This window comes from Pleuronectes platessa, chromosome 10, assembly GCF_947347685.1.
Source record: "Pleuronectes platessa chromosome 10, fPlePla1.1, whole genome shotgun sequence".
NCBI lineage: Eukaryota > Metazoa > Chordata > Actinopteri > Pleuronectiformes > Pleuronectidae > Pleuronectes > Pleuronectes platessa.
In genome coordinates this window covers 20,355,365-20,378,162 of record NC_070635.1, presented here as the reverse complement: position 1 = coordinate 20,378,162, position 22,798 = coordinate 20,355,365, and the positions used below count along the sequence as shown (strand labels likewise).

At 42.3% G+C, this 22,798-nt stretch overlaps 1 protein-coding gene across 1 annotated transcript in view; it reads right to left on the bottom strand.

The window, feature by feature from the left end:
- The window catches only part of adgrb1a (adhesion G protein-coupled receptor B1a), a 105,986-nt gene extending 83,528 nt beyond the window's left edge, over positions 1-22,458 (bottom strand). Inside the window, exon 1 of the mRNA XM_053432781.1 lies at positions 21,723-22,458. Within this exon, the coding sequence (XP_053288756.1) occupies positions 21,723-22,458 (736 nt within the window). The remainder of the gene's footprint in view (positions 1-21,722) is intronic.
- Between the last annotated feature and the right edge of the window lie 340 nt (positions 22,459-22,798).

The following is a 22,798-nucleotide window of genomic DNA, read 5'->3' as shown; positions in this document are numbered from 1 at the left end:
CTCAGAGGGAACGATAAGAAAAGACTTGAAAGGTCTTTCACCGCAGGAATCACATGTTTCTCTTACTTTTTCTCCAGCCTGACTGACAGCTCACAGAAATAAGGCCTTTTTTTTCTGATCTTTGTCCTGCTTGACACGCATCCATCTTAGGTGGAGCTGACTGTTGATAAAGCCCTACGTGAGCAGACAGCAATAGCATGTGCTCCATGTGGGGGTGTTATCGTTAAACGATTCAGTGCAGTTATTCTGAAAGTCTTACCAGATGGGATTTCAGTTGTATTTTTTGGTTGTTGCTCTCCACAGCAGCTAAAGAGCTTCGGAGGAGCCGCTGAGACGTTCTTTAACTTCAGCTGGATTTTGTTTACAGGTTGTCTTCCTCCCGGTGCCCCTGATGCGCTGGGCATCGCGTTCCTATGGGAACTGCCAGGGCCACTGTGTCTATTTTCTCCATGGACTTGAGTGGATTCCACACCCCCTCAACCTTCCCCCTCATTGCGATTAAGACAGAGAATCGCCCCCGCTGTGCCCTGGTGTGTCCTTAGCTCTCCACCGCTTCTTCTTTCACTCCACAGCCGATGGATGCGTCACTGTTTTTCTCCTCAGTGTTTCTCGAAGTTACTCAGGGAGTGCATTTAACAGCTCCATTTAAACCCATACGGCACGCTACGTATATGAAATATATTCACAGGCACCCAGGGATCACTAACCCTTCAGCCTCGGATCCACTGACACGCATAGGAAAAGAAGCGGACACACACAATCACACACACACACATACATATCTCTGAGCAATGCAGTTTACTCTTCCCACGCTTTATAACACTCTCATACATCAGAAGCCCTTGTCTCCCCACACAGTGTGGGATGGTGACTGCATTGTGACTCAGAGACAGAGACGCAGAGTGAGAGAACCAGAGAGAGAGAGGGAGAGAAGGATGCGGAGGTGGAAGGGGGCTGCTCGTGCTCGGCCCATGAAGGGAGAGCCTGAAAGGTCTTTGCGGATGGATTACATACAAGGTGTGGAGATCAAAGTTCTTAGATCCCACCTCCACTCTGGTGGGCCCGACTATGTTCTACACTCTTGAAAACAATAACTCCACGTGTCACATATGACTGGACGTAGAATTGTCCGTGCAGCAAGGTTTGGGTTTGGCCCTTTTCTTCCAAATCAGCAATTTCTTATTGATGATTTGGAAGAAATACCCTGACCTTAACCATCGCCTCTCCTTCTTCCATCAGTTTGCTAAAATATCAGGTTCCATGTCCGATGCAGCACCTCACTTGTCGGAACACACTTCAAGTAACTTTTGTTCACTTGATTGAAGGCCCCCGTTAATGATTAGATGTTTGTGAAGAGCTTAACTTTTCAAGTTTATTTAAATGATCAGGTATGTAACAAAGTATTGCAAAGAAAGTATAACAGTACATGAAGCTGAACAAAACAACAAACAAATTAAAAAGACTGCCAGATATGAGATAACATACATGGTTTATCAGAAATGTTCTCGCAACAGTCATCTCAGAAGTAAGGCCAGTAGGTAACATGGATAAGTGAACTGAGTAATATACTGATGTGGCCGGCTCAGAGTCACTGTGGACATAGGGAGATATGACACGGTGCCATAACAGGTCCCCATGTTCACTGGAATCTTTTCTGCGTGTTGCCTTTGTGCAGATGCAGATTTTCCATTTGTATAACAGTCACCATCTCCTTGTGCCAATGTGTAAAGCAGGGTGGAGTGGAAGACCTCAAAGTCAGAAGCACAAGTTTCTTAGCAACCACAATTCTTAAGTGCAGAGCAATCTGTGTATCATATGTAAGTTTAAGAGTCTCCGCAGAGCATCCAAGGGTGGCCAGATTGTGGTGTGGCTGAATGTCTCTAGATTAGGCTTTTGAGAGCTACTTTAAAATTGTAGTCCAATAGTTATACAAAGTAGGACAAAACCAAAGAAGGTGCACTATTGATCCCTCAGCGGAATCACACTTATCACATCAAAGAGATACTGATGAGAAAGTGAGGTTCAGTTTTGTTTTTGAGTAGTGCAATCTATGCACCACTTTATACTGGATTAAATTAATCTATCTTTGAATTTTGCTGTCTTTTTGGAGATATAAATCCATAGTGGCAAATCCAACACTGGATGTTTTTTATGTGATTATTTATCCATCTCTCCAGATGTTGTTGTTGTATTAATAGAACAACAATGAACCGAGTCATTGCCACTTCCCAGAGCTCTGCTGAGGTCCGAGTTCAAGTCCCTAGCCCAGGCCTCCCTAAAGGGGTCAGAAGAAACTGGACCAGCCAGACATTCTACACATTGTGATATTGTTGGGAGTTGGAGTCCTGAGGGAGCAGGAGATTTTCCAGAAAAGGGTGAGTGGTGTCGGGGGACTTAAAGTCTTGGCACGCTTCCTATACGAAAAATCTAGCATTAAGATATCTAAAAAAAACTGGAATTAGTGAGATTAAATTTAGAACCTAATTGACCAAATTGGCAATCAATATCCAAATCTAGTTGTCCAGGCTTGAATGTGAGATTTTGGCATATTGGTACAGTTTGACATTTAGTAATTAATGCTTCCAACAAGGAACCCTGTCCTGGTCCATTTGTGGGTGAGAAATGTCAAAAAAAAGTGAAAAGAAAAACTTCACACTGATGAAAACAGAAACACACATGTGGTGGTAGAGACTCAGACTGTCCAAGCATTTTACCGCTGTGGTATGAGTATGGTGATAGGAATGGATCACAAATAACGTTTCATTACAGATTATGTTACACTGCTGAATAAAAGAGAATCTCCTCCATGTGTTAAAACTTTGAGGCAGTTGCTAAGTGGAAGAACCTCCCTATAAATACATGTATTTTTATATATGTTTGTGCTGTGATGTGTTTTGTGTATGAGCCGCCGGACATTTCCTGATACCTGTATCATGGCAATTAAACATGAATCACTATGCCAAGGCTCTGGAACTAAGTGAGACACCAGATTTAAGCCAGTTGGAGGCAAATAAAAATAAATTTATACATTTTAGCAGAGTGAAATCTGACAAAAGGACCACAGAGTTCAAGTTTTCCATTTGTTTGAGATTGCTCTGCCAACAACAGAATTTGTGCAGGATAAAAAACATACAAAGTTTTGAGAGTTGTTATTTGATTTCAGATTTTTATTATCTTTTCAATGTGTAAAACAAAATGCTGAAAAATGGAAAATGAAAATCCAGCACAGAATCCTCAGTTTATCAACACTGAATACTTTTGCATTAGACAGGGCAAGCTAAAATTACCAGGTTGCCTTTTATACACAATATTTCAAAATGAAGGAAATCCTGAACATAAAAGTGTCCTTTATGCTGAAAGGTAAGTTTGGAAATGCTTAAAGTGAATGTGTTGGAGACACAACACAGCAGGAGAGCTGTTTTATTTCTGCGCTCCTGTTGGTATTGTCTGATCAGCACACTATCTGTTCACTGCCGTGGAGCCCCTGAACCACAGGGGCATTAAAAGCCCCGGGTCTAATGCGGAAAAATTTGTATTGGTTAAATGGATGCATTTCAAATTTGTTTGATCACACCCCGTGAACCGGTAAAGCACTATATAATATCAAATGCAGCAAGCCTTAAGGCAACATTTGTATTAATACCGTATGCTGAGGCTTCATTTGTCATGTGGCTATGAACAAAAATATTGTATTAAACATTTTATTGCTTCAGTTTTCGCTGCGCTTAAATTGTTCACACTCCTAAAATAAATTTGTTTTTAATCAGGTGATCGCTCACAAAGAGATGCAATCGTCAAATGGGAACTTCAGTAGATTTTTGAACCCCGGGGACTGTTTATGTGCGCTCACACTTGCAGACTCAGACTACATCTTACAAATATAGATTTTTTTATTCATGTCAAACCCTAATCATCAACATGACAAAGAAGCGTAACGATTTAGTCGGCTCTAGCTTACACAGTATATCTGCTCTGTAAATCACTTGGTCCCCGTGGAGCAAAAAAGTCAGACACCAACTTTATATTTCCATTTTTATTTTTCAGTGGCCTTGGGATACTGCCCTCTTTTTTTTTATATTAATACCACAGACGACTGTTAGCTCTCTGTCTATGTAGATAAAGAACTTGTTTCCGAACAGCCAATCACATTGCTCAATTCTAAAACATTTGCTTAAAGCGATAACTGCAGCATTCTAGATGGTCACACTGACAAACAGCCACACAGCAGCCAGCTGCACAGCACTAGAGCCACACACTCGGAACAACAGCTCACATTAGCCTTCCTGCTTCACTCTTTTTCTTATCTAACTGAAAAATGCCACCAAACTTTGTCCTGCACCTTAGTTTTAAAGGGAAAGCCACCAAATAAACCAATGTAAAGTCATTAGCTGCGTTAAAAAGCCTGTAATGTCGATGCACCTGCAAATGTTCCGGGCCTGAATAGATGCTGCTGTGCTCCCTGCTCTTCAATAGCACTCACGGCTCTCTTCTTTTTATTGGGACAACATATGTCTAACTGTCTTTTTGATAACAATTTTCTCGCAGCAACTTCTTAAACTGTGTTAAAAACCCCAATGTGACCGTCCTCTTCTAAATTTAATATAACAAAATATTCTGCTCAAGCTCGTCCAACCAGAGCCATCAAACAGGTTTGTTGCTCTCACCCTCTGACCGGACCCGTCCCAGTGATTTCTGTATACGAGCCCCACCAGCAGCAGGAAATGGTTTTTTGTTGTCACCAATGAAATAATAAACACGTGGTCAAGGTTATGGAGCAGTTATACATTTATTTGCTTAGTGTCTGCATAATGATTTCACCTGACGTCTTCCTTTGTCCCCTCTTCATAATTACCACTGACATAGATATCCATTTGAACACAACTCAGTTTAGGGCATTGACATGGATGGATAAGAATGTGTCATGGTTTTGTCTTTTGAGGGTTTAGTTTCCTCCTCTTTTTGAAGAGTGTTTTCAGTTTATTAGTACCTCCTTTGTGTTTCATGTATATCCTTGTGTTTATGTTTGTATGTGTTGTTGTGTCTGTGTCTCTGGTTTTCCCACTCCCTGTGTTCTGTTTCCTGTTTTATTTTGTAGGCCCTGCTCTTAGTGTGTTTTCTTTCTTCACTTCCTGTCTTTGTAATTGCCTGCACCAGTCCTCATGTGATCCACCTGTGTTCGATTACCCCTGCCTTCCCTGTGTGTATATAAGCCTCTGTGCTTCTTGTTGTCGGCTTGTTGTCATAATGTTTGTCGTGATCTCCTGTCCTTGTCCCAATTCTCCGTCGTAATGCCTGTCGTCATTCTTCGTCTCCTTTGCTCGCCTCCCCTGCTTCTTCTCGTCTCCTCGTAAGCTTCCTGTGTTTTCCCCTGTGTACTCTGTGTTTTGACTGTTTTTGAGATTCCTGTGCTTACTGTTAATTTTCTGTTAGACATTTACCTATTAAAAGAACACTTTCTGTTTAAACTCTGCATCCTGGGTCCATCTGCCTAACCAACCCTGACAGTATAAGAACTTCATCAGCCCCTCCATCAGGTAAAAACACTGATGCTGTCTCAGACGATGGATGGATGTCAAAACAAATCTATGAGCTGTAACAAGCTAGCACAAAATTTTTTTGTAGAGAATAGTTGTGTTCCTTTCTATTAACGGCTTGGTCTGTTCCTGTTATTTAATTTCTCTGTGTAACTGTTAAAATGGCATTGCTCAGCAAATCTACACTGGATAAATTACGTACGACACATAAAGGTGAGCTGAACGGATATAAAAAGAAGTATGACGCTGCAATATTGCAGAGCTGATTTTAGTCTGACACATGACAGTGATGGTTCCAGACTTATTCATGAGTGAGAATTTGATTTAGCCAAAGCCAAAAGAAAAGATTTACTCACACTTGAGCCTCTGGGAATCGGAGCTGGTTTTTGGATTCCCCAAAAATAATGAACTGTAATTTTAGTTTGAAATAAGATTGGGCAACACAATCTACAGCAGATGTGAAAGCTGTGACAAGATAAGAATCCTATTAAGCACATGAATGAGAAACTGTGAAAGGGCATATCCTAATCATGTTGTGATGCTCAGATTAGAAGTAAATGTGAGTAAATGAATCAATCTAATCTGGGGAGAAGTAAAGAGCAGTGGCTCCTCTAAATTTAGTATCAAATCAGTGCATTACACAGAGAGTTGAGATATGTTTTCCTCGTATTTAAGATTTAGTTTGAAAGATGTACAGCTGAGAAGAATGTAAAGATGATAATTATTGGGGGTGCAGTGAGAGAGTGATTCAGACACCAAGGTAGCAGTGGCGGGTTCCCCTGTAGAATCGTGTGGAGAGAACTTGTATTGGTAGCACATTTGCTTATAGGGAAGGTCACTGTCATTAAAATGACAATTTCCCCAAAGAAAACCGCCAAAACCAATTTTTTATCCTTATCTTCATTAAATCCTGCCATTTTCTGCACCTGTCTTCCCAGCTCACAGGTTGTTTCGGTTTTCTGTAGTGAAGGAGATCTTGCAAACAGCAATGGCAGGCTTGTCACCTCCAGTGAGTCAGACTATTGCGGCATTCATGTAATCCTCAAATGGTCAATTTCCCAGGGAAGTCATTCTTCCGGCTTCACTGTTCTTCCAATTATAAATTTGGAAACGGCACAGACACTGTTGTTGCAAAGCAGTCAAATAACTTCATTGTTAAATTAAATATTTTGGCTCTAGCAATGTATCTTTCTGTTTTTAAGCATTTTCTTAAGCCTTAAAATGGCTTCACATGTGTACTATTTTTATCCCGAACATTTCTGTACTTCATCACTGGAGGGGTCACAATTGACAAAATTCTTTATAAATAAATGTTTACCCTCACATGCAACAGCCTAAACTACCCTTGAACGGATTTGTTGTTTCCAATGAACTAGACTGGACAAAGTTTGAGAATATATGCACCGACAGAGCTCCGGCCGGGGTGGGCAAACTCACTGAAGTTGTGAAAGGGGATAAAGATGTGGCTTACTGGTCAGAGCTGTCCACAGAGAGTCACTACTCACAAAGATGATTCTGCCGATTGAAAGACTGAATTTCGATTATGCATAGAGATGCAGACTTTTGGATGTTAGGAAGTAAAACTCCAGGAAAATGTCCATAAACTAATCTTGAGTGGCTTTGTGACATTGTTAGCTCCTTAAATAGATTCATATTAGTCTTTTGGCAATAGCCGAACGAAGGGGCAGATCTTGAACAGCATAGCAGGTGGCATCAGAGTGTGCCTGCAATACCTCGAGGAGGTAGCTCCAGGAAAACTTCCATGTGTTCAGCAAGCAACCCAATTCAATGCAAAGTCCATGTAAGAGCCACTATGCAGCAAGTGTGTGTATAGTTAAATATTTATGTTGTTTTGACATTTTCTTATATTGTCCAGGTTTTGTAGTTTAAGTTTTGTACAGTTGAATTATATTTTGTATATTGTGTTTTCTATATTCAAGTATATTCTGTTTTGAGCGCTGTTTGCGTCTTTTTTGCAACAGTTTGAAGAGGCCGTTAGGCGGTGCTTCATATAGGTGCGGGGTGGAGCCAGCGCAGGTGGTTAGTGACGCGCATGAAGAGTGGTGAGTGAGGAGTCTGTAGGAGTAGACTCAAACAAGTTTTGACCGTGAAATATACGTGACATTTGTGTGGACTGTGCGGAAAAATGTGAATGACATTTACGTGAAGATGATGGGAAAGTGATTGTTGACGTCAGTGATAATAGATAAAGTGACAGTGACCAGCATGGAATTAAGGCACGCTAATCTTTGATAATGGATCATTTGAACGGTGTTTCTGAACTGTGCTGGAAAGGAAAATAAAATCCATCACTTCAAGTGTAATCAGCCACCTGGATTCGTTTAACGTTGGGTTACAACGGGACGGGGTCTGATGTTTGGACACGAGTCGGCTGTGAGAAATTACTCCTCAGACACAAGCAAGTGGCCATCGTATTGGAACTTAGTGGAACGGCCACTACAGTCCATTTGCCCACTTTCTCTCACTTTGAACAAACCAATTTGACGAAAAAGGTATTGGTGTCTGTGGCGACTTTTGCAACCACTATTTGTGTAAAACAGTATTTCCAGCACATGCAACTACAAGACAAAGAACAGGGCTAAACTACTGTACGACAAATTCCACCTTCAGATTTGATGTGTTATAGGTAATGCAACATGACGAGATTAACTGTTTGCAGGTTGTCTCACAGAGAGTGGAGTCAATCTTGTGCTGTTATGGACGTGTGAAAGTCAGTATATTGTTTTGTCCTGATTTAGCATTCCAATTATTGTCTGTTGTCTGTCCTCATATTTATATCAGGTTGGATATTTTGAAGTTTGATATTGAAATATTTTGTTATCGAGTGTCAAAACATCCAGAATGAAGGCTCAACAAATAGTTTTGTGTATGTGGGTGGATTATTATTTTGAACTGCATCGCTGTAGGCCCATATAAATTGTTCTGTTTATGACTAATAACAACTCTACAGGACGATCCTTCATCTTAGTCTATAATAATAATAATAATACATTTTATTTGTAAGGCACTCTTCATCCGAGAATCTCAGAGTGCCACATAGTTAAAATCAAAGTCATAAAAATAAAAAAATAAAAACTCAACTCAAAGTTTTCGCCTTCTTGAATAAAAAGGTTTTTAGGCCAGTCTTAAAAGAGTCTAGGGTCTGTGTTGCCCTCAGGTGGTCAGGGAGACTGTTCCATAGGCGGGGCGCAGCTGAGCAAAAGGCCCGGTCGCCCATGGTGCGGAGCTTGGTGTTTGGAACCCGAAGGAGCGAGCTACTTGTAGATCTGAGGGTGCGGGTGGAGGTTTGGGGAGTGATGAGTTCTTGTAGGTAAGGAGGTGCATGTCCATTTATGCATTTATGGGTGAGTAGTAGGACTTTGTAATCAATCCGGGTTGAGACAGGGAGCCAGTGGAGTGACTGGAGAATTGGAGTTATGTGCTCATATTTACGGACTCTCATCAGGATCCTGGCAGCGCTGTTTTGAATGAATTGCAGTTTTTGGATGTTCTTGCCAGTGATCCCAGTGAAAAGTGAATTGCAGTAGTCCAGTCTAGAGGAGATGAATGCGTGAACAAGCTTCTCTGCATCTGACAGGGTTAAAGTGGGACATAGTTTGGATATGTTTTTGAGATGATAAAAGGAGGTTTTGCACAGGTGTTTTATATGGTCATTAAAGGTCAGGTGAGGATCAAACCTAACTCCCAGATTAGTGACTGTGGAGGAGAGGGGTATGACCTGACCGTCGAAGGTAAACTGAGTTATGGAGGATGACTGAACCTGGTGTGGAGTGCCAACAAGGAGGGCTTCAGTTTTGCTACTGTTTAACTGGAGAAAGTTGCTGCTCATCCATGTCTTTATCTCCCCAAGACAGGCGGTGAGACATGAAATGGCTGCAGAGGGGTTTGGGGCAGTTTTGATGTAAAACTGTGTGTCGTCAGCATAACAGTGGAAGGACATCCTATGTTTGCTGATGACACGACCGAGGGGGAGCATGTAAATAATGAAGAGGATGGGGCCGAGGACCGACCCTTGCGGAACACCACAGGAGACAGGGAGCAGTCTGGACTTGCATCTTCCCAGTGAGACATATTCAGTTCTGCCAGAGAGGTAGGACTGAAACCACTTGAGTGCAGAGTCTGATAGTCCAACAGCGTTGTAGAGGCGCTCTAGGAGGAGAGTGTGATCCACTGTATCAAATGCAGCAGTCAGGTCCAGGAGGATGAGGAGTGAGGGTGATCCTGCATCGGCTCTCATCAGCAGGTCATTGGTAACCCTGAGCAAAGCCGTTTCAGTGCTGTGGGCTGAACGAAATCCTGACTGAAACTTTTCAAACAAGTTGTTATGTTGGAGGTGGTCCTGAAGTTGAGAAGCGACTACCTTCTCTAACACCTTGGATAGGAAGGCAAGGTTGGAGATAGGCCTGTAATTAGCTAGAACCTCCGGGTCCAGGGTGGGTTTCTTTAGAAGGGGACGGATGACCGCAACCTTGAGAGTAGGTGGGACACAGCCAGACTGAAGGGAAAGGTTAACAACCTTGGTGATAAAAGGACTGAGAGTGGGGATATGTAACTTGAGCAGAGCAGTGGGAATGGGGTCCAGGGTACAGGTACAGGATTTCATTTTTTTTGAGGATTGCCTCAACATGGCTCTCCTGAACCTCAGCGAGATGTAGAGGAGACTGCACACTCGTAGATAAGGTGTTGGTGTCAGAGGGAAGCAGAGATGGAGAGCTGGACATCAGAGAGCGAATGGTATGTATTGATCAGAGTTGTGATGAAAGGTTAAGGCCACTTTTAGATTTCAAAGTGGGCTGCAGCATTCTTGGAATATCTGCATTATTTGTAATTTTTCACAATCTAAAGAGGAATGGGGCATAAACAGCAACATGTAAGTTTTGCAAATGCATATTGTATTTTGGGCAGTGTGAAGACTAAAATAGATTTAATTTAATTTGCAGATATGAATAAAAACCTCATTACCATCTGTGTCGTTTTGGATTATTAAGTATGGATTGATTGCTGAAAATACCATTTTAATCAATTTGAAATTAAATCTACAGCCAAATCTAGAAAAAGTAAAGGGGTATGTAGATTTCTAGAGCCCACTGTACCCCAAGGTCTTATGACAGGAACCCAACACAGGGAGCCAGGAAGAAAGAGCCACAACTCCTGGGCTCCCTGTAGTTCAGATAACTGATTTCAGCTCACATGCTGTTATCAGGCATAAGTTATCCTCAAACAGATAGGACTGATTTATTCTCCCTGCATTACGTTTATAATGAATACCAGAAAACTTTTGATTGGAAAAAACAAACAGGAAATCGCCTTTTCCCCCCCTCTGCCTTAACCCCTTGGGTCTGAGGGTCTCAGTGTCACAATTAACCTTTAGGATCCGAAAGATTTAAGCTATGATGACACACAGAGGAAATGTGCAAATAAAAGTAAAGTGTATCAAGATGTACAAAATAATACTGTGGGAATTCTGCTTGCGTTCGTAACCACAGGGTGTTGGCAAGATGAATGGGAAGGCAGCTTTATTTTTAAGAAAGGGATGTAAGCACCACGCTCGCATTAAGTTGTTGAAGGCTGATACTTGTACAGGCTGCAGAGATAACATCTGCCCCGAAACATAAGTTTGACTTGGTTGAGTACTTTCTTTGTTCTGCACCACATTTTGTCGATAGGAAAACAGGATTGCTGAGCTGCGGCGTATGACCGACAATTACGGGATGAAACACTCAAGCATCTTATCTGACTTAAACTGAGCAGTTATGTACTTGTCAGTGTTGATCAAAGAGCTTTCTAATTCTGTAATTGTAGTTTCAAGCACTGCGTTACTTAATGCTAAATATGCTTGGAATAAGTTAAATGCTTCACAATAAATATGACTGCAAAAGTGAAATACATCATCACACAAGAAATAATAAGTATATATGGCTGGATTAAGGATTCTAGTTGGATTTCACATGACCCAGTTCTGACTCTATTGATCTGCTTTACTGTCAATAATGGTGTCTCTGTCTCTTTCAGTGTACAAGCCTGTATTGTAGTTTGATATTTCATCAGTTATAATTATAGCTGATAAAAAAAGTTTCCCATGTAAAAAAAATATCTATTATTCCATTACATTTTTTTATTTGACTTGTGTCCAATCTTTGTTAGTTAGTTATTTAATTCACTTATGAATTTGAGATGAGTCAGACCATGACAACAGACAGAACAGACTACATACATACATACATACACGCATGCACACACACACATATACACAGACAAACAAACAAAGCCTCTACTATTGGGTAAAGCTAACCTCTAGCCGCTGCACTAGATGTGTGGGGCGAAAAAAACAGGTTGAAAAGAAAATCCATTTGTACAAAAAAAGAAAAGCACAAACAACAGACGACCATTTGCATCAGGTTGAGAAATTCAATTTTTGTAAAGCCTTCCTTCAGTTGAGAGGACCGGACACCTCAAACCAACATCTGCTGATAGAATAAAATCGAATTTTTCAAAAAAAAAATCTTTCCATTTTAGCTGTGTAAGAACTACATCTGTGAGTTGCCCAAATAGCAGAAATTATTGTGGCTAACTCCAAATGTGGCAATCAAGACTAAAGTCTGGAATATACAACACCAGATATGTCTTACAGTGTTCATGGGATTCAAGGTGTTTTAGCTTCCACAGTGATCCCTCCTTTTCCTGGCGGGTTAGCTTTACGGTCGGTCGACACATTTTCTAATTGTGTCTGTGTATTGTCAAGAAAAAACTGTCATCACTAATGACTTATTTTCTTGGACCTGTCAGGCGGTGGCCAAGATCTGCTGAGCTTCTTGTGGGTGTGTATCAGTGTGTGTTCCTGTTTCCAGTGAGGGTGTGTGTTTTGACAGGGTGTCACCTCTGGGTGTCATTCCAGGTGATACCGCCGAGGAGAGCCGCCTTTACAGTCATCCCACAGAGCTGCCTCCTGCTCTTAACAAGGACACTGAGGCATGCAGATCCAACAACACATACAAACACACACACACATAAAGGGCTTGATCTAGCGCACAGCAGCCGTAAACTCATACATTACAGTCTAATCCGAGGTAATTCATCTTCATTGTCCAAGTCATCATATCTGGAAAAAGACGCTGAGACAGCTAGCATTGAATGTCCTCACAGCAGAGGAGACTGGCAACATGAACACACACTCTAATTCCCTATTTTCTCCCTCGCTTGCACAATTTCACCCTTCAAAGACACAACGCAGTCTGTCAGTAATAGAGCACTTTTTCTCTGAGGAGAAATGGGGTTTCAGGACTCGAAGACTCAACCGGATTCCTCCAAAGTAATAACAAAAAAATAAGTGTCTGAGGGTGTGATGGACTGAAGGGATGTAAAATGGAGAAGACGAAAGAGAGAGAGCGGCAGAGAACAGGTGAGCGGTGACAAGCTGCCTGTCAGACAACAGAGAAATCCCCATAGCATCTTAACATCACCTATTCTCCTGCAGTCACATATGAGTGATGAGGCAGGGGAAAAAAGTTCAACTTGTCTTTTCTCTAATTTTCACACTTTTCTTTATGGCAGGAAATTAATGACTTTTACACACACACACACGTATATACACACACACATTTGTCTGCTCGCTCATCCTGGAGCGGTGCTTTTATCATCACCTGGTAAGTAGCAGCAGTAAAATTGCTTAATTAAAGCATGAATGTTTAATAAACCCTCAGGCTCCGTGAGGAGGGACCTGAGATAGGCCTTCCATTTATGGGCAGCCTCTGGGAAGGAGACAGACAATCCCTCAACTTGCTTCACACTGACTTTAAGTTCAAGTGAGTCCTCTGACAGAGAACAGGTGGAGCTGATAAAGGCCAGACACTTCACGAGGGGGGAGGTCACTGCCTTGAACTTTGTTGAAATGCAAAGTTTTTAATTTCTTCAGTAGCTGGGAGTGTCAGCGTCTGATCCCGTACGGTGACCTTAACCCCATGCAGGGCTAGTTTTACTTGATTCTGCCTCCATACAGGCTTAGTACATGTCTTAGCTAGGCCGACCAAATGTCTTTTTTTTTCAAATTCCTCCGATCAGGTAGTAACATGAGTCAGGACTCATTTGTGGTGGATCAGGCATCTGATTAGGATGCTTTTCATTACAGGTTTTTCAGGCACATTCAACTGACGGGAGGCCCTGAACATGGGGGAGAGATTAACGCTCCCAACTGGCCCAGGAACTTTTTTCCGGATCCTCCAGGAGAAGCTTGAAAATGACGATGGGTGACAGAACACCGGACTCCTTCACCTGACCTGCTGCAGCTACAAACTGAGCCTCTATAAGCAGAATAAAAGGTAGGTGGATGGATGGGTGGATGAAAAACTAGTCTAGTGGACTTTAAAACCCCTGATATCAATGTGAGGACCACCAAAATCAGTTGAATTTATTGACAGTAAACCATGAGTGTCAGATCGAAAATAATGTGGAAGATGTCGCGATGCTTCAGAAGATAAGTGAAACCTTTGAGCTGCGGGTGGTGCTTGATGAATAGCAAGTCGCGGTAAATGGGCTGCATTTATACAACACTGTTCTAGTCTTAACAACCACATAAAGTGCTTTACACTACAGGTCACACTCAACCATTCATACAGCTCCTCTATATGCAGCACTTTTCTATCACACATCATTCACACTCTGAGGGCACAGCTGTCAGGTGCAAGTTTAGGGTCTTGCCCAAGGACACATTGTCACAAAGGACGTGCAATCCTTTGTAAATGGATCATTGAGATTTTTCATTGAGTTTGGAGTACATAAACTATGAAGAGAATCACATCATCAAGACCTGGTAATGACAAACACATCAATAATACTTAATGTGACTGAAAATTTCAGCTTTAAACAGATGTCCAACTTTTTTACCCATATATATATATATATATTAACATATACATTCTAAAATATGTAGATATATTGACCAAGTGAAAGGTCATCTGATGTCTGTGTTCTGGTTTCATTGACAATTCTTGATGCAAAGGGCGACCAATGGAAAAAAATGGAAAAAGAGGTCCTCCAATTTATTTTTCCCTTTAGGAAAGTTGTCATTTTTATTTCAATTCAACTGCTTCTTATTGTCTTTTCTCTACAAGGGCAGAGATGTTTGAGTAATTAATATCAGCTTTCCATTAAAACAGTGTTTTTTAAGAGGATATTTGTCATCATTCATTACAATAATTAACATGTGGTCAAGGTCAAACAATGATTGTGGTCATGAAGATAAACAACCTTTAATGGTTTGATAAAGGCACGATACAGAGGCCAGTGTTGTGTCCATCCATTCACCGTGACCTCCTCCCAACACAAATAAACTCTGATGCTAAATAAAATGTTTATTAGACTTCCTCCTTCACCCAATCATCATAAGACTGAGGCTTTGCATACCCTTCTGAAGTTAATTTTTTTTTTTTTTTAAATCTGTCAAATTATACAACACAATGAAGATCACAACACGTGAGGGAGCCTGAATACTTTCTAAAGCAAGTGCATGTTTTTAATCGTGGTGTCTGACACTCATGCTGGTCCTTTTACGAAAAGCGTAGCAGTAATGATGCCAAATGTTTAACCCTTAAAATGTATCAATTGAATGTATTGATGATAATAAATTTGCATTAATTATTACAGTATTAACTTCAGTCACTTCTTTGAGGTGAGGTATTATATAACATAATCCATTCACAGGTAGGAGCGTGTGTGTGCGAGAGAGACGCTCCACATGAAAACCTCCCAAGCAGGCCTTTGGGCTCCCTGCAGGCGGAGCGACCTCTACACCAGCATGGAGCTTCTCACTGCTATCTCTCCTTCAGTGTATTCCAGCTCACACACGCCCCCTGTGGTGAACACCACACCTCACTCTCCCCACACCAACACACACGCATACACACACACAAATAATCTGCTTTAATCTTTCTCTCAGTCAGCCACCCACATTCAGTCACGCGGGACCAGTGCGCGGTTGCACCAGTGTATATGCCATTTTCTGCTGTGACATTTCACCACATGTGCACGAGGGCGCATACAGTGTGTGTGCGTGTGCGTCCTTCCACGCATGAGAGAGATAAAAGTGTATCTAATGCATTAGCCTCCTTTAGGATTCCTCAGTGCTCAGAGGTAGGTTGGAAATCCCTTAGTTTAGCAACAATGTGGTCCAGCCACACCGAGGCGTGCAGGGAGAGACACTGCACTCACATTCATCTTCCTCATCTGCAGCCGGCTGCCAGCAGCAGGAGACAAAACTGCAAGTCAGGAGGGTTTATGAGTACTGCTTCTTTTTTCTTATTGTTTTGGACTGTGGGCGGGTCTGGTCCTTTGTATATTTACCCCACCCTTCACATTCAATACGTGAGACAGGTCTGATCAGAGTGTGATCAAAGCAATGAAATTACATATGATAACACTTTTCTGGGAGCTCCTGATGGTCAGTGGAGGCAGTATTTGTAAAGCTCAAAGAGACAACCTCCACAGACTCATTTTTTGAGTCACACATGGCAAAACAGTAGAGGACTGTAGAGACCCGTGCTGGTGGAGCCTAATAATGATTGACAACACTTTTCAATCAACTCATAAATTGCTTTGATAATGACTCTGAATTTGGATCAGCAAATTCAAACCCAGAACCTTCTTATTGTGAACTAGTAGTGATGTTCAAGGGTTTTGTTCTAATCTTATAGCATGAGTTTGGCTTTGATCATCTCATTAAAGGACCGATGTGTACAAGCTCTGTGGAGGAAGACTTGCTCCATATATAGATATGAAGCGCTCATTTTAAGCAAAATAAACATTAATGACATAATATTAAAGAATATATCCATTTCTACCAATAGATCTCCCTTAATGCTAAACTTGTGTCCAATAAATGTGAAACGTGTCAGACTTCACATGTTTTGACGGTATCCCTGAAGTGGTTGAGTCAGAAGATTCAGGATTTGAGAAAACTGGAAGCTGCAAAATACAACTGAGGATAAAAAAACGAGTAACACAATAAAAAAAGATGTAAAAAGGAAAAGTAAAATGAAATGTGTTCAGTAAGGTGGGTTGGGAGTTGTTGTCAAATGCGGATATGACAAGATCGTCTTTGTTCCCTCAAGCACCTGTAACTGTGACAGTCTAGAGATACATGGTGGGCCAAACTCACAGAAAGTACATTTCTCTCCAACCATCCGTATTCTAAAGCCACTTATCCTTTGTCTTATCCCAGCATGAACTGGGTCAGGGGAAAGGACCATCCAGCCCCATGACAGAGTGCTAAGACAAAGCCTTTATAAGGGTGGATTCATTTCGATACAAGAATGGCACTCAGTGTAGCGCAGACGTCCACCGAGGCTAAACAGTTCCCTTAAATTCAATCAAGCGGACACCAAATTTCACACACTCATAGACAATCTGTTCCCTAAAGAAAAAGGTTTATTTTCATCAAGAATCATGAATTATTCCAAGGGACAATTGGGAAAATGTTTGAACAACTGTCCAGTGCACTTTAGATCATATAGGGGAGAGATGGTTGTACAAGATACAGCAGTCGTAATAAGAAAATAAATGCAAACCTCAAGATTTTCGAACGAAATTGGGATAAACCGCCGTACATGTACATTTGCACATATGGCTAATGTGGATTTTCAATTATTTCAGATATAATGTTGCATTCATACACCTAAGGAACATGCTAATTCCACATAATGATTCCCCATAACAGTCAAATAGATTTCTTATCCAGGTCTGCTTTCTGCTGTGAGGCGTCACTGCTTATGGCCGAGGCTCCTCTCTCTGTCTGTGACACTGTGTCCTTGTTTGGTTATTTTCAAAGCTTTTCTGCTTTATTACGTATTTCACGCTTGAAAATGACTGAGAAGCTGAAAGTGAGTTTGCATAATATGCAACCAAGGTCACAACCCAGATAATCCAATGGCACAGTGGAGGATTTCTCTTCTCCTTCACCTCAGGTTAACACTGCTGGTCACTTCTGCTGCTTTTTTATTTTTTTTAAAGCTATCACAATCGTGTCTCTTTTGTTCAGATTGAGTCATGAGCCTTCTCATCTCCTCACATCCCTCTGATCCACCCTTTAATCACTCACTGCCTCCCCTGCCGTCAACCGAGGGCAATCAAATGAATACTGCCCCGCTCTCTCCTGCACGTCACGACACATTTCCCCACACCCGCATAGATGCACCAACATATTCTGCCACCATGGATTTTCATGGACAGCATTTCTGGACTGAAGCTACCAACAGCCAATCATTTGTTCCAAACCTTTGACTGTGTCCATTTCACTGTAGGAGCATTTCCAAGCATAGCCCCAACATCACCACTCCTCTCGTCTTAGGGTTATGGTGTTAATAATGACGTTTATTTATACAGCACTTTTCTTAACAATGTCACAAAGTGTTGTACAAGAAGAAATAAAACCAGACGGGCAAATAAAATGAGAATAAGACAAACGGCCATGAGCAGAGGAAAATGGAACAATAAAAGAGATGAGATCATAAATAGGATTAGTCAGTGTAAACAAAAGGCAATGTCATCGGTAAAAGCTTTCGCGCAAAAAAAAGTTTTAGGACAGGATTTAAAAGAAAAGATATTTAATCTGTATAATGATTAGAAAGTTCCATAACGCAGGGACCGTAATGGAAACAGACCTGTCACACTTTGTTATTAGACGAAAGCTGTTAGTGACTAGCAGGACTGAAGGTCATATAAAAAGATTTAATACATGAAGGCAGCAACAAAGTGGAGTAATGATGGCAAGAGGAGAGAGTGAAGTCACTCTCCCTCTGTGCTTTTTGGTTTTGAAGATGGTGTGGGTGTGCTGTTATGTTAGTGCATGTTAGTGCATGTGTTCCCTGAGGACATTTATGAAGTGAGGTGGCTCGAAATCTTATCATCAGTGATTTAAGTGAAACACGTGGGTGAACAGCCTAATTCTTGACCTTGTCTGTCCTGTGACGTGTAGCTGGATTGTTTTTTGTCTTACCTGCACACAGGGTAACTTTGTTCAGTTGTGTGTTCAGGAACCAGCACATATATACTGTATAATCAACACCTTGCTGATGACACAAAGAGGAGAAGAGTGTGGCCGATGGAGCATTTGATGGTTAGTGCGACATCTGATGGCATTGAATATCTTATATGCCTTCAACTATTTCTCACACAGCTCAGGGGTGAACACAGTGAGTCGTCATAATGTTAAATAGAGCTGTGGTCTCTAATACACAATGTATTAACTAACTGAAACAGTCTCCTGCTAATATTTTATAATTCTATAACTTTTTTGGATTTCTTTTATTTCCCCCAGATTCCTGCTATTCCGAGCCACTTCGTTGAAACCAGAGTAATATTAATCCATTTTGTGTGATGCATTATTTCACCATTTAATCATGAAAAGGTCACATCAGAATCAATACAGGAGCGTTGTATTGATGAACCTATTGACATTGCAAAGCCAACAAGCAAGCTGTATCATCTCTGTCATGCCAGAGATCACATGGACAATGTCCCATTTAGCATCACTAACAAAAAGTTGATAATGACCCCCACCTACACACAGGGCTTCCCCTACTGATGAAGAAGATGCAGAGATACTGCCATGCCATCATTGCAAATTGTCAGCTCGTATGAGACAAATGGTGAAGTCACTACAGGTAACCTTTCTAAATACATCATCTTCCTCAGTTGAATAAGCTGTGGAGAAGACAGAGATTTATAGGCTGGATTAAGAGTTGAGACGTCATCTTCCCAGCAAGCCACCTGGCTACATCAGTGGAAAATAGAGGCAGAAACACTGTTGCAACTCAAGCTCAAAAACATGGATAGGATCGCTGCATCCAGACCACCTGAGTGCCAGTGAGGATGATTCACATCAAGATATTAAATCTGAAAATGTCTATTGCGGCAAGTCTGGCGTGTCTTTATTTTGCCTCCTGTCACTGTTTATTCAACTTGAGTCATGTAATCATACACAGCTACTCTGGCCTGACGTGTTTGATTGCCTTTTGAAAAGTAACTGACATAACGAGTGAATGACATCATTAGAATTTATTTTAGACATTACGCATCAGACACCCCTTTACTTTTATACTTTAGGTTGAGGAAAGACAAGGGAGTTCTCTCATACCACAGACAAGGAAACTCCCCATCTAGTCCCATCAGCTGGACATGATCCAGCGTTCCAATGCTCCTAAACTTTGTCCTATCCCTTCTTACGGACATCAGACTGAAAGGTCTCTGGTTGGACTCCATGGAGTGACAAAAAAAAAAATCACATACCTGGATATGGACAACACCTGGATCTGTTCAAGTCCAAGAAGACTCTCCCTACCCCACTATCTAAGTGCCCTTGAGCAAGGCAACTTACTCCCCCAACATCTGCTCCCCGGGGGCCATGCATGGCTGTCCACTGCTCTGTGTGTTCACTGTGTGTTGTGTCCTGCTGCGTTCACACAGATGGGTTAAAAGCAGAGGACATGTGGTGTCCCATTTTAATGTAGTGTGTCTGTGCATGAGTGTGGGACCAATAAACTGAATCTTGAATCTTTGCTGCCAGGCTGGACCCTCAATCCCTCTGCAGAGAGGGAGTGAAACGGTCCAGCTGTTTCTTGCCTGAAACAAGCAACAGTCATCTATCCACATCAAGATGGTCCCACATCAGACAACTCAGCTCTCTCAGCTCTTATTAGCCTCTTCACTCTCCTTTATTCTCGTCTGCCAGTCTCTGTATCTGCTGGATTCTCCTCATTCATCACTCACAACTATCACCCATCTCTAGACCGCACAGCAGGCCATAACCACCCGGCTCCCCAACCTATTTCCACAAAGAATCTATTACATCTCCCCAGCCTCTCTTTTTCTTCATCCACCAATTCAATCCATCCAGTCATCCATCCGGCCAAATATTCACCGACTGCCCGCCTCAACCATTTGAGCTCATCATAGAGTTCCACAGCCATTCGATCACTCTGAACCCAGGATTATCATCGAGGAGACACTTTGCCTTTGTGAGTTTAAGTACACGGAGGGAGAAGAAAAGCTATAATGCATCGTTCAGTGGATGGTATAATTCTTGTTTTTTCACACCTTAAGGCAGAACCAGTCCACACCCACTGTTGAGTTACATAAGTGCAATAACTAGAGGAGAGGAGGCTGGGGCAGTGAGGGGATATCAGTCGCTCTGGAGACTGGAGGAGGATCAGGCAGGAGATACCCACCGCAACATGCCTGCTTGGCTGGCTTCCCACGACTGGCTCAGTATCAGCCCACTATCCGCCTGGGGAGGGAAAGATGGGGAGGCAGCGATGGTGGCTAAGAAGAGGAGGAGGAGGACCGAGAGAATAGGACCAGAGGCTGATTATGGGAAGCGACTGACAGAAGCAGTGGAACAAGGAAGAGATAGATGGTGGAAAGGTTAGGGGGAGAAAGGGGAGCCGAGTAATGTTCCATCCCCCTGGCCATAGTCCTGACGGAGCCAGGATAGAGATGTCAGGCCACATCCTGTCTACCGAGGGAAGGAGAACCGGGATCCAGCAGCAGACAATTAGACATCAAGCCACAGGCCCTTATCCCATCTTATTTCTGCCTCTCTCCTCCTATCTTCCTCTATTGTCTCCCCTTACCTCATCGCCCCCTCTGCTCTAAGAATCCCCATAGCTATCAAATATCAGCACTTGATTCTCCTTTGTTTCTACTGGCTTCCCGGATTCCGATCGAGTGTCCCTCCCTGGACAGCAGATGGGCAGAATATGGTGCCGACCTTGCAAGGTCACAGAGCTTGCTTTCATTTGCTGAAACCCTACACCTTCCATTTCCCTCTCCGTCCCTTTTCCCCCTCTACTCCAGCCAAAGCACACCACTTGCTTTTTGCAGCAATTATTCTCACTTTTTACAAATCACAAAATGTTTAGCCCTAATTGCTGCTGAAGATGTTATTTCTCTTTTGATTTTCTTGGCACATGCAAAACTCCGAGGTGACCTTGAGGTCAGACAAAACAAAAAAGATAAATCTGTTTTACCCATTGGAAGCATGACTTGTCTTTGCCTATAGCTTTACAGAGAACCGGAGATAATTGTTTAACTTTGCAGTTGATGTATGAACAGTGAATTAATCCTCTTACGAAGAAAACAATTTTTTAGTTAAACAAATGAAAAAGCTTTTCAACTCACCATTTATCTCAGCATCTTTTCCACCGTCTTTCACACTTGGTAAACAGTTTTCCAGGTAAACTCCATTGTGATAACAGCCACCCCCCTCAATGAGCTGTGGTGGTGGCTCCCAGCACAAACATGGCGTCTGCATGATGCCACAGGGCCTGTTAGATGTGCTGGAGGCCAGACAGTCCTCCAGCCACTGGCACAGCATCTGACAGGCTGCCATGCTGGGGTTGCGCTTGCCCACTACCAGGTATTCTGTTTTGAAATCCCTGTCACCAGTGGAAATGGCTGTGGCCACCTTGAGAGGTCCCTTCCTCATTTGGAGGAACTGCTTTCCAGCCTCCAGGAAGGCCACCGGAGCGGAGGAATCACAAAGCTTCACCACCTCGTCGAAGCTCTCCATGCCCAGGTAAGTGCGTGTGGTTTCTAGGAATGATTCGTACTGGAAGGTGCGAAGCTGTAATGGCACGCAGTCCTCTGTAGGTTTGGTCACCTTAATGAAGATTGTGTAGCGCCTCGGATCAGGGTTCTGCAGGGTCCAGGAGCAAGGCATGCTGGGGAACACTGATGATGACAGGAAGAAACCGAAGAAACGGTTCTGGACTAAGGTGGAACATGAGTCTGACTCTGGGCCAGAGAGAGCTGCATGACACCAGCCATCCATCAGCAACAGAGGGGCAAAATACAAGAGTATCACCGGGAGAGGCCATCTTGCTTGGACGCAGATCTGAGAGAGAATTCTTGCCATGGTTTGCAGGTAAAGGGAAGGAGAACCTATGATAGGTTGATGCCTGTTTTCAGCAGTGCTCAACTAAAAGCGGTGTATTGCTAAAAAAAGCAGGGGAGGGGGAGAGGGCAGAAGAAAAGGACGCGGTGGAGGAGGAAGGAGACAACAGTTGCTCTCAAAGATCCAGCAATCGGCCCATGGCTGCATCAGTCGAGCCCGAGATTCTCACGAACCTGTGAAATGGAAGAGAAGAGATATGAATTACACTTTGTATCTGATCAGACAAGGGAATGGGATTACACTGATTCTGTTTATCTCCACAATGAGAAATCTCTTTCAACTGTTATTGTTGGTGCTGTAA